This window comes from Chiloscyllium plagiosum, unplaced genomic scaffold (assembly GCF_037043375.1).
Source record: "Chiloscyllium plagiosum isolate Xiang-an unplaced genomic scaffold, Cpla_swu_hap1 HiC_scaffold_6, whole genome shotgun sequence".
Lineage (NCBI taxonomy): Eukaryota > Metazoa > Chordata > Chondrichthyes > Orectolobiformes > Hemiscylliidae > Chiloscyllium > Chiloscyllium plagiosum.
Window position 1 is genome coordinate 49866729 of NW_028270144.1, and position 12590 is coordinate 49879318.

Sequence of the window (12590 nt, forward strand, 5' to 3'; positions counted from 1 at the left end):
TATCTCTTTGCTCCAATTTCTATCCCTCATGGACTGAAATTGACTCTGGAAGCCGAAGAGTGCTTTATGGAACAACTCATAATCATCAGCCACTTCAGCTGCTAACCTTACCATTTTAACTCTCTGCTCTTCCATATGAGTTCGCACTACATTGAGTTGGTGATGTCATTTCCAATGGTGATTGCACATTGCCATTTTCTCTACTGCACATTACTCAACATAAAGCTGATACATGCCCCATTACAGATTTCTACATAAAGAATCATGCATTTAAACGTACCTTTCTGCGGCCTTAGAGCAACCACATTTTTATTACTTTCTTTTTCAGGGTTTGAGGCCTACGGGAGGTATTTATGAAGCTTCCGCCTATGCATTCTACTCTGTTTCAGAGAAATTCCAAAGTACAGGCAAGGCAAGGAAGGGTTAGCACTTGTTGGACCCTAGTATCACTATGAGATGTATTTTCTGAGGAGAATATGTGTTTGCCCATATTGGGGTCATGGCACAGTTTGGGAGGAACTATATTGTATGTGAAGTGGCCACTGTGTGGTGGTGGTGGAAAGAGGATATGCTTATATGGTGCCAATCAAATTCTGTTTTACACTGTATTGGTAAGCTGCTGGAGCACGATTGAAGTTTCATTCATCAAGGAGAGATTATTCCATCCCACACCTGATAAGCCTTGAAAAGTACTCACTCTGATTAGACTGTAGGACCCCCAACAGCCAATGAAAATTAAGGAACAGAATATAGAGAGATGTAGTAACAACAAGGTTGTCATCATGGGTGACTTTAAATACCACAAAATTGACTGGATTCCCTCAGAGCAAGAGACATAGATGGGGAAGAATTTGTTAGGTGCATCCAAGATGGTTTCTTGAAACAGGATGTGGATAGTCCAACTAGAGGAGAGGCCATACTGGACCTTATATTGGCAAATGAGTCTGGCCAGATGACTGACCTTTCAGTGGGACAGCATTTTGGAAACAGTGATCACAACTCCTTCAGTTTTAAGGTAACTATGAATATGGATAAATTTAGACCTCGCGGGAAGTTTCTAAGTTGGGGGAGGACAAATTACAACGGTATTAGGCAGGAGTTTGGAGACTTAATTTGGAGCGGCTGTTATCAGGCAAGTTCATATTTAGACATGTGGGAGTTGTTTAAAGACCTGCTGATGAGAGTTCAGGACTGGCATGTTCCAATAAGGAGGAAGGACAAGGATGGCAAGGTATGGGACTCTTGGATGATGGGGGAGGTCAGAAAGAAAAAGGAACCATAGATGAGGTTTAGGAAGCTCAAATCAATTAGGATCCTTGATGAATATAAAGAAAGCAGAAAGGAACTTGAGCAGGAGATTAGGAGAGCAAGGAGGGGCCATGACATATCCTTTGCCAAGTAGGTTAAAGAGAATCACAGGACATTTTATACATACATTAAAAACAAGAGGATAACTATGTAGATAATATGACCATGTAAGGATAAAGGAGGCAACTTGTGATTGGAGGCAGATGATATGAGTGAGATCTTAAATGAGTACTTTACATTGGTATGCACCAAGAAAAAGGTCATGGAGGATATGAGATAGGGTAGGGTGTGCTAACACGCTAGGGCATTTTGAAGTCAAGAAAGAAGTGTTGTTGGTCCATTGAAGCACATTAAGATGGGTAAGTCCCCAGGCCTGATTGGATCTACCCCAGGTTGTTGAGAGAGGCAAGAGAGGAGATTGCTGGGGTCTTGACCAAGATCATTGTATCCTCTCTAGCTACTGGAGAGGTCCTGGAGGACTGACAAGTAGCTAATGTTGTTCCTCTGTTCAAGAAGAGAAATAGGGATAACCCAGGAAATTATACATCGGTGAATCTCACATCGGTGGCTGAGAAGCTATTGGAGGGATAGGATTTAAACGCATTTGGAAAAGCAAGGGCTAGTGTGGGGTAGGTCATGTCCTATTAACTTGCTTGATTTTTTTGAGGGTGAGGTTGATCAATGAGGGTAGTGGAGTGGATGTTGTTTACATGAGTTTGAATAAAACTTTCAACAAGGTCCCTCTTGGTAGGCTCCTTAAGAAGTTTGAGATGCATGAAATTCATGGTGACTTAGCTGGGTTTAGGTTCAGAGCTGGCTTGCCCATAGAATACAGTGGATAGTGTTAGAAGGTATCTTTCTGGCTAGAGGTCCATGAGCAATGGTGTTCCACAGGTACCTGTTCTGGGACCTCCACCACTTGTGATTTATATAAATGCCTTGGATGAAAATGTAGATGTGTGGTTGAGTAAATTTGCAGATGACACAGACATCGGGTGAGTTGTTAATAATGTTAAAGGTTTCCACATCATAGAGATTCTTTTCTAAGATGCAGTGGGCTATAGATCAGTTGCAGATGTGGGCAAAGAAATGGCAGATGGAGTTTCATCTGGGCAACTATGAGGTATAATATTTTGGGAGATTAAAAGTTAAGGGAAAGTATACAGTTAATGGCATTGACGTACAGAGGAACCTTGGGGTCTTAGTCCATAACGTCCTGAAAGTGTTCATGCAAGTAGGTAGGGTAGTCAAGAAAGCGCATGGCATGCTTTCCTTTGGTCAGTGCTTGAGTACAAGAGTCAGGATGTCATGTTGCAGCTTTCTAAGACTTGGTTAGGCTGTACTTAGAGTATTGCATTCTATCCTGGTTGCCACATTTCAGGAAGAATGTGGATGCTTTCGAGAGTGTACAGAAGAGATTTACCAGGATGTTGCCTGGATGACAGGATATGAGATTTCAGGAGAGGCTGGAAAAACTTGAGTTTTTTCTTTGGTGTGGCAGAGCCTGCAGGGAGACCTGAAATTTATGAAATTATGAGAGACAGAGGTAGAGTTGAGAGTCAGAATCTTTTTCCCAGATTGAAATGTCTAATACTGGAGGGCATGCATTTAAGGTAGGTGGGAAAGTTTAAAGAAGATGTCACAACTTTTACACAGAGTGGTAGATGTCTGGAATGCCCTGCCAGGGTAGTGATAGAGGCAGGTATGATAGGGGTCTTTAAGGGGCTTTTAGAGCAGCACACAATTAAGCAAGGAATGAAGGGAAATGGACTATGGACAGGCAGAAGGGATTAGTTTAATTTGACATCATGTTTGGCACAACATCATGGACTGAATGGCATATTCCTGTGCTGTACTGTTCTGTGTTCTAAAAGCACAACCTAACCAGTGCATTCCAAGTGGAAAATGACTTGAATGAACACCACCAGTCTTTCAGTTAAGTTCTCATGCCCAGGCTCAAAGAGGACAAGAATTACAGTGAAGGTTAAAGGAAAACAAAAATAAAAGGTTTGACCCTCCTTCGACCTCCAGTACCCTCATCACTTTGTTAGTCTTTTATGGAATCCTTCCTGAAGAAGGGCTTATGCCCGAAACGTCGATTCTCCTGTTCCTTGGATGCTGCCTGACTTGCTGCGCTTTTCCAGCAACACATTTTCAGCTCTGATCTCCAGCATCTGCAGACCTCACTTTCTCCTATGGAATCTATGGCATCTTCCTCATTCAACCTTCAGCTTAATATTGCAGGCATATCTCAATGATGTGATCCAGGTTTGATCTGCATATTTAAAACCCTGACTATGAAAGTCAAAATGATATCAAAAGAGAGTGTTTAACTTGCAGTGCTCATTTTAATGACCTGCCCATTTTTCACCAGACAATAATAACAAATAATAATAAATCAATTATTTTAATGATCAAAGTAAGGTTGGCATCAAATGGCCTGTTTCTGTGCCGTATGTTCTATGTTAGCCTTCATCAATCTGACATTTATGTCTGTTTCAAAATAGATCTTTAATAACTAAACAACAGTAGGCATTGTTGAAATAATAACAAAATGCTCAAAAGCTTAGCAGTTACTGGATCTGAAATGTTGACTCTGCTTTTTCTCTGCAGCTGCTACCAAACCTGCTGTGTTTCTCCAGCAATTGCTGTTTTTAACTCAGAAAATTAGCAGGTCTAGCAACATTTATGAAGAGAGAAACAGAGTTAACATTTTGAATCTTTTGCTTTTACTTTGGAATGGCTATTATTGAACTGATTTCCTTACCTTCTAGAAATTGCATAATTAATATAGAAAAGCATACTTAATTACTTTATTAAAATGAGGTATGATTGATAATTTATATGATCAAAGCAGGTTGAAACATTTCGTAAATTAAATCTTCACCATTTTTTACCTTAGCTCCAGCTTGAAATAGAGAGATTGATGTCATCGATCACAAAAAATCACAAGGCAAATTCTTGTTACTACAAGAAAAAGATTAAGGAACTAAATCGAAAACTGCGTGATCAACAACTCATAGCTCATCAGAAGGAAGAGGTCAGAGCCATTCAATTAAATCTTGCATGTACAATGAAATAATTAGCTGGGAACTTTTTCTAATCTCTTTCCGTAGGGTCTAGGATATATTTCTGGGTCATGTGCAGAAATCTTTGCTGTATATTGGTTACTTGGTTTTGATGAGAAAGTGAGGACTTGCAGATGCAGGAGATCAGAGCTGAAAATGTGTTGCTGGAAAAGCGCAGCAGGTCAGGCAGCATCCAAGGAACAGGAGAATCGACGTTTTGGGCACAAGCCCAGGATTCCTGAAGAAGGGCTTGTTCCCGAAACATCGATTCTTGAATGTCAGAGGATGAGGAGTGATCTTTCGAAGTTTACAACATTAAGTGAGGGGTGGATAGAATTGATAGTCAAAGTGTTTTTTATCCAGGGTAGAAATGCCGATTACTAGGGGACATAGATTTGAAGTAAAAAGGGGAAAGTTTAAGGGACATGTAACAGGCAAGGTTTTTTTTACACAAAGGTGATAACTGTCTGGAATGCACTGCCAGCGGAGGTGGTGGAAGCAGATACAATAGCAATGTGTACCACCTCAAAGCATATTTATTTAACATTGCAAAAGTTTTCAAACTTCAAGTAACGAATAGATTCCCTTTAATTCTAATGTTGTTAAAAAACCTTGTTTCTGTAGGAACTACCTCTGTGTGTTGATCCCTTGTACTTGCTGATATTTGTTCTGGTTGCCTTCCAGGAATCCTGGGCTGCCTTTCAAGGAAGGAGATAAAAGGTGTTGTTTCAAACATCAGCCAGCATGGTCTTAGTTTCCCAACCAGCATAGCTTCAACTGACCTTATTTATTTTAAACTTTGACTTCCAATTTCTTTCCTAGCCATGTCTTCTTCCACACGCCAGCCATTATCTTGTCTGTCTGTGCAATCTAAGTTTCTAAACCACACGGCTTTGTCCTAACTGTTCTGCCAGCAGCTCTTAAGAGATTTGATTTTTTTGCACGACCTTTGCCTCTCAACTCGTGCTTTCTTGTCCCACCAGTGCTGTTCTGCCTCCTCACCCAGTGCCTACTGTCTTGAGTCCTACTTAAGATCTCAATTACGTGTGCAGTAAAGCACATTCTGCCCTAACTTAGGGTGGTAAATTTAAACATGCTCACCCAAATAGAGTGCTAGGCTTGAGAATGTGACTCAAGATCCTGTTGTCACATGAGTCAACAATTTTTAAAGAAATTTAGGAAACAAGTCAATGGTTATTTATTTTCATACATCAGCAAGCAAAACTAGTCTTATTAGAGTAAATGTAAAACTAACTCTGCAGGGTTATATATGCCTTCAATATTACATATTAAAATTCCCACATTATATTGAGTCATACAGCACGGAAACAGATGCTTTGGTCCAACCAGTCCATGCCGACCATAATCCCAAATTAAACTAATCCCACCTGCCTGCTCTTGGCCAATATCTCACCAAACATTTCTTATTCATGTACTTATCTAAATGTATTTCAAACATTGTAACTGTACCTGCATTCACCACTTCATTCCATTTCAAGTACATTCCACACATGAACCACTGTCCGTGTAATAAAAATTCCCCTTGTAACTTACTTACATTTTTCTTCTCTCACCTTAAAAATATACTCTATAGTCTTGAAAGATCCAACCCTAGGGAAAAGACACCTGCATTCACTATATCTATACCCCTCATGATTTTATAAACCTCAATAAGGTAATCTCTCAATCTCCTAGCTCCAGTGGAAAAATCTTCCAGCCTCTTCTTATAACTCAAAGCCCCATTCATTTATTCATTCAGGTGTTGAATGTACCTATTATATATCTGCAGTATATAAAGGCAGTGTCTGATTTTCACCTAAGAGAGGAGCAGTCCAGCTGATGGTGCAGTTCCTACACTCTTATCCCATGTAAGAACCATTTGTGGTACCCATTTGTTTTTATTATTATCGACATTATGACTGAAAATGTAGACCTTAACTAACTACAGCCCATTGAGAGACCAGAGCAAAAAGAATCACTATCAATTGGTAATCTCACTAAGAATAACTATGAAATTATTGAGTTGAAAATAAAAAGGGTGGGGGGGGGGGTTGAAATAAGCAGGCTAGTCCAAAAGTGGATGTTTTTGGGTTAAGGCACTTTGTTGTAAAAGTAAAGAAAGGTTTATTGACATCTGTTTTTATTGGTCTGACAGCTGTTATCTGGACACCCACATTGTAAAATGCATTACATGCTTAGAATTTATGATTGACCCCCATGTCTTATGTTTGCCTAATGTGTCTGCCCGATAACAGCCATATCTCTGAGTTTAAAATGCTATTTATTTGAATGACATAAATACAGCCCTCTACCGCTGAGCAAAATTTCTTTCACACATACCTACAGCAAATGATCTATTTATATATCAAGATCGATTATTCAACATTTGATAAACTCAAATGGACTAGTGTATCATCTTGGGCTTTATAAAGCTTTTAGTGCTGATATTCTGCATGTGTGCTATAATCGTGGAGTCTCACTTGGCAGCCAGGCATATTGGGAAATAACTAAATTGCTGCACTTTCCATAAGTTTCCAGCTGTTATTAGTTGTTTTAATATATTTGGAAAACTAGCAATAGAAGTTTGAAGAATATTGAGGAAGAAAAGGTTTAAACCTAAACATTTCGTCTCGTTGTTAGAATGATAAGCCTGAAGTCGTAATACAATCATAGAATCCCTAAAGTGTTGAAACAGGTCCTTCGGTCCAACAAGGCCACACCAACCCTCCAAAGAGTAACCCACCCAGATGCATTCCTCTACTCTATTATCCTATATTTACCCATGACTAATGCACCTAACCTACATATCCCTGAATGCTATGGACAATGTAGCATATCCAGTTCACCTAACCAGCACATCTTTGGATTGTGGGAGGAAACCAGAACACCTGGAGTAAACCCGCACAGACACGAGGAGAATATGCAAACTCCACACAGTCGACTGAGGCTGGAATCAAACCCAGGTCCCTGCCTGCTGTACGGCAGAAATGCTAACCACTGAGCCACCGTGCTGCCCCCATAATTTTGCAGTCCATGCAGAGCAATTATCTGCTAGGAATGTGCTTTGCTAAAATCAGCTCAGACTGATGGGGTGGTAGAGTCTTTGTTGTTCAAATATGTCCCAGCTATAAATTATTTCATTGTTCTGTATGGGACTCTCTCATGACCGAAGAGTTCAATGTGGGATCAGCAAAGCTGTCCGCATAACTGGAAGTTCAGATGTGCCACGTCTCAACTTCCTTTGAACACACCAGATGTTGCAAGTTTGGTGTAGTTGACTCTCAAAATAATCTGAACCTAAATTTCATTGCTTGCCTCAACATGGTCTAACCAATTACAACATCTTGCAGTGCAGAATGTTGTACTGCTTTTTTTTTCATTTTCTCCTTATATTGTTTGGACTGACTACTTTACTGTTGTTTTCCCTGAAGACTTCTCCATAGAAGATTTGCTTGGGGATTCTGTAGGTGATCAGATGGAAACATGGCCTGCCAATCCCAGTTGAATTTCCTGCAGGGTGCAATTTTTTCCTGGCACTGAATTTTCATCATGAACCTTGGTGTCTTTGGGTGGCAGCATTCTCGAGCTTCAGTATGGTATAATTGGCAGATCCAGAATTTTTCACCATGCAGCAGGGTTTTAACGACTATGCTTGATAGATTTGTTTGATTTTAGTCATCGACTTAATGCCACACTCTCTGCAGACAATTATTCTGACATAAAATAAATATTACTCTAACTAGACAAATATGAGGAGAATTTCCTCCACTGTGACCCCTGAGGGAATTTGGCAAGTGGCCTTTATAGTCTGGAATGTATGAACACCTCCAGCGATACTTCCTAAATTAATGGGAAGGAGATAAAAAGAAGTTCTCTGAATAAACCAAAGCATTTAATAATCAATTAGTAATATGTATCTATTGGGTATGGTTCTTGAAGTTAACTATAGGCAGAACTTGCATTCTAGGTCTGTCCACAGATGGCATCCTAACAGAACAGAAGGTAGAGTTTATAACTTGGAAGGAGACCATTAAATCCATTGAATTTATGCCAGAGTAAATCTATGTGATAAGTCTAATTTTTAAATAAATCTGTGCTTTTGTTTTCCAGTTGAAAACATGTTCTGTCAAATCACCAGAAAAGAAATTGGAACCATCATGTAAGAGGTTATTTTCATGATATTGAAATAATTTACTCTTTTGTACCAAAACTTGTGGTCCAGGTGGTGTGCCATTCTATCTTCACGGACACAACTGTAAAAAAATAGTTTTCCACTGAAAAATCTTGTTATTTTATTTCTGAAAGTCAAATAGAGTCATGCAGCATGGAAACTGTTATGGACCAGACCAAACCTCTGAAAATAAATTAAGGAGTTAGAGTAGACTCTAACTTTTTCTTATTGATGTTTCATTCCAAATACAATTTGACTGGTCAGACTACCAGATTTGAAGTAAAACATTCTTTATTCGTACACTATAAATTAAAATACAACAAAGAAAGAAGAAATTGGCATAGTTAACTCTAATGGAAAACTTAACAACATAAGAGACTATCTTAGTACTAAACAGTAACTGTTCCAATATATTATCACTGCTCCTGCCCCACCGAACTCATCTCTGCATACCTCGACACGGTCCTGTCCCCCTTAGTCCAAGAACTCCCCACCTACGTTCGAGACACCACCCACACCCTCCACCTCCTCCATGATTTTCGCTTCCCCGGTCCCCAACGCCTTATCTTCACCATGGACATCCAGTCCCTGTACACCTCCATCCCCCATCATGAAGGACTCAAAGCCCTCCGCTTCTTCCTTTCCCGCCGTACCGACCAGTACCCTTCCACTGACACCCTCCTTCGACTGACTGAACTGGTCCTCACCCTGAACAACTTCTCTTTCCAATCCTCCCACTTCCTCCAAACCAAAGGAGTAGCCCCAGCCCCAGCATAGGCCCCAGCTATGCCTCCTCTTCGTAGGATATTTGGAACAGTCCATCTTCCGTAGCTACACTAGCACCACCCCCCACCTTTTCCCCCACTACATCGATGACTGTATCGGCGCTGCCTCGTGCTCCCATGAGGAGGTTGAACAGTTCATCCACTTTACCAACACCTTCCACTCCGACCTCAAATTCACCTGGACCGTCTCAGCCTCCTCCCTCCCCTTCCTGGACCTTTCCATTTCTATCTCGGGCGACCGAATCAACACGGACATTTACTATAAACCGACCGACTACCACAGCTACCTAGACTACACCTCCTCCTACCCTGCCCCCTGTAAAAACGCCATCCCATATTCCCAATTCCTTCGTCTCCGCCGCATCTGCTCCCAGGAGGGCCAGTTCCAATACCGTACAACCCAGATGGCCTCCTTCTTCAAAGACCGCAATTTCCCCCCAGACGTGATCGACAATGCCCTCCACCGCATCTCCTCCGCTTCCCGTTCCTCCGCCCTTGAGCCCCGCCCCTCCAATCGCCACCAGGACAGAACCCTACTAGTCCTCACCTACCACCCCACCAACCTCCATATACATTGTATCATCCGTTGTCATTTCCGCCACTTCCAAACGGACCTCACCACCAAGGATATATTTCCCTCCCCTGCCCTATCAGCGTTCCAAAAAGACCACTCCCTCCGTGACTCCCTCGTCAGGTCCACACCCCCACCAACCCAACCTCCACTCCCGGCACCTTCCCCTGCAACCGCAAGAAATGGAAAACTTGCGCCCACACCTCCCCCCTTACTTCCCTCCAAGGCCCCAAGGGATCCTTCCATATCCGCCACAAATTCACCTGCACCTCCACACACATCATTTATTGCATCCGCTGCACCCGATGTGGCCTCCTCTATATTGGGGAGACAGGCCACCTACTTGTGGAACGTTTCAGAGAACACCTCTGGGACACCCGGACCAACCAACCCAACCACCCCATGGCTCAACACTTCAACTCCCCCTCCCTCTCCACCAAGAACATGCAGGTCCTTGGACTCCTCCATTGCTAGACCATAGCAACACGACGGTTGGAGGAAGAATGCCTCACCTTCCGCCTAGGAACCCTCCAACCACAAGGGATGAACTCAGATTTCTCCAGTTTCCTCATTTCCCCTCCCCCCACCTTGTCTCAGTCAAATCCCTCAAACTCAGCACCGCCTTCCTAACCTGCAATCTTCTTCCTGACCTCTCCGCCCCCACCCCCACTCCGGCCTATCACCCTCACCTTGACTTCCTTCCACCTATCGCATTTCCAACGCCCCTCCCCCAAGTCCCTCCTCCCTACCTTTTATCTTAGCCTGCTGGACAAACTTTCCTCATTCCTGAAGAAGGGCTTATGCCCGAAACGTCGATTCTCCTGTTCCTTGGATGCTGCCTGACCTGCTGTGCTTTTCCAGCAACACATTTTCAGCTTTGATCTCCAGCATCTGCAGTCCTCACTTCTCCTCCAATATAGTAACAGCCTATTAACACACTCTTGACCAAGGAAGTTCAGAAAAACAGATGGTCTCACTACTCCAACAGCAGAAAGAGAACTCCCCCTCCCCTGCCACCCCAGCTTTTAGCTGTAACTGAGAGAGGGGGAGAAAAGCTTCAACATCTTCAAGAATCCAGCAGAAACTGCTGAAAACTAAACTGAAACTCCTGGTTCTGCGAATGCTTGACTACACCCAATCAGGCTGCTTTTAATGTTCTGACTTTAAAAGAAATCCCAAGGCCTCACAAGTTGTTTATGGGCTTTCATAGATAGCTTGGCACTTCTGTCTTAAAATCTCTTTTCAAAATAAAACATGACCAAATACACCACTTAAATCCATGGTATTGTCACAAAACAGATCCTTTGGTCCAATTAATCCATATTTACCATGTTCCCAAACTAAACTAGTCTCACTTGCCTGTGTTTGACCCATATCCCTCCTATTTATATAGTTATCTAAATGTCTTTTAAATCTTGTAACTGTACCTGCATCCTCTCACACAAACCACTCTCTGAGTAAAAAAGTTACTCCTCATGTCCTTTTTAAAACTTTCTCCTTTCACCTTAAAAAGTGCCTCCTAGTATTAAAAGATGGGATACATTTCCTTTAGTTTTTGATTGCAGACTGTAGTTATCTGTTGTCCAATTTAATTTGAGGAATGTCAAATTCAGAAGCATCTGGACTTGGTTCTTTACTCTTATAACCAATACACATTCTCTCTTTGCTTTCCTTCAAATACAATTTGAACATATTCACATGACACGTTTTGAGAACTTTTCTTCAATCTGATGTTCTTGTCAAATTTCACCTCACTCAATTTCCTTTTGATTTGATAAGGCCCATTAAATCTTGCTTTTAAAGGTTCACCAACCAGTGGTAGTAAATCTAACACTATCTCCACTAACAAAATTAGAATTTTTGATCTCTTGCCCGTTTCACCACATGCTGTGCTACCTTTAAATGTTGTGAAGCCTAAAATTAAACATATGTAGTCTCTGATCTCTGACTCACCAACTTTTCCTGAATTAATTTCAGTGGTCATCTCACCTGCCTGAAAACTAAATCAAATGGACTGAATTCATTCATTCATTAAGTGCATCCCTAATTGCAAAAAGTACAAATCAAAGAATCCCTACACTGTGGAATCAGGCTTTTTGGTCCATTGAGCCCAACCAACCCTCCAAAGACCATCTCACCCAGACTAAAACCCCTACCCTATCACTGTAGGGTAAGGTCCTGGGGAGTGTTGCTGAACAAAGAGACCTTGGAGTGCAGGTTCATAGTTCCTTGAAAATGGAGTCCCAGGTTGATAGAATAGTGAAGAAGGTGTTTGGAATGTCTGCCTTTTATTGGTCAGTGCTTTAAGTGTCAGAGCTGGGAGGTCATGTTGTGGCTGTACAGGGTATTGGTTAGGCCACTTTTGGAAAACTGTGTTTAATTCTGGTCTCCCTGCCATAGGAAAGGTGTTGCGAACTTGAAAGGGTTCATAAACGATTTGCAAGTACATTGCCAGGATTGAAGGTTTAAGCTATAGGGAGAGGCTGAATTGGCTGGGGTTATTTTCCCTGGAGTGTCAGAGGCTGTACATTATAGATGCTTATAAAATTATGAGGGGCATGGATAGGGTGAATAGGTCTTTCGCCTGGGGTGGAGGAGTCCAGAACTAGAGGGCATACGTTTAAGGTGAGGGGGAAAGATTTAAAATGCATTGGTCTCTAGTCCCCAGGCTTCTCCTTACAGTCTGT

General features: G+C 41.8%; 1 protein-coding gene across 1 annotated transcript in view; it reads left to right on the forward strand.

The window, feature by feature from the left end:
• The window catches only part of LOC122551042 (cilium assembly protein DZIP1-like), a 191868-nt gene extending 180812 nt beyond the window's left edge, over nt 1-11056 (forward strand). Inside the window, exons 10-12 of the mRNA XM_087988540.1 lie at nt 4211-4348; nt 8487-8535; nt 10959-11056. Of these exons, the coding sequence (XP_087844666.1) occupies nt 4211-4348; nt 8487-8535; nt 10959-11056 (285 nt within the window). The remainder of the gene's footprint in view (nt 1-4210; nt 4349-8486; nt 8536-10958) is intronic.
• Nucleotides 11057-12590: the final 1534 nt, after the last annotated feature.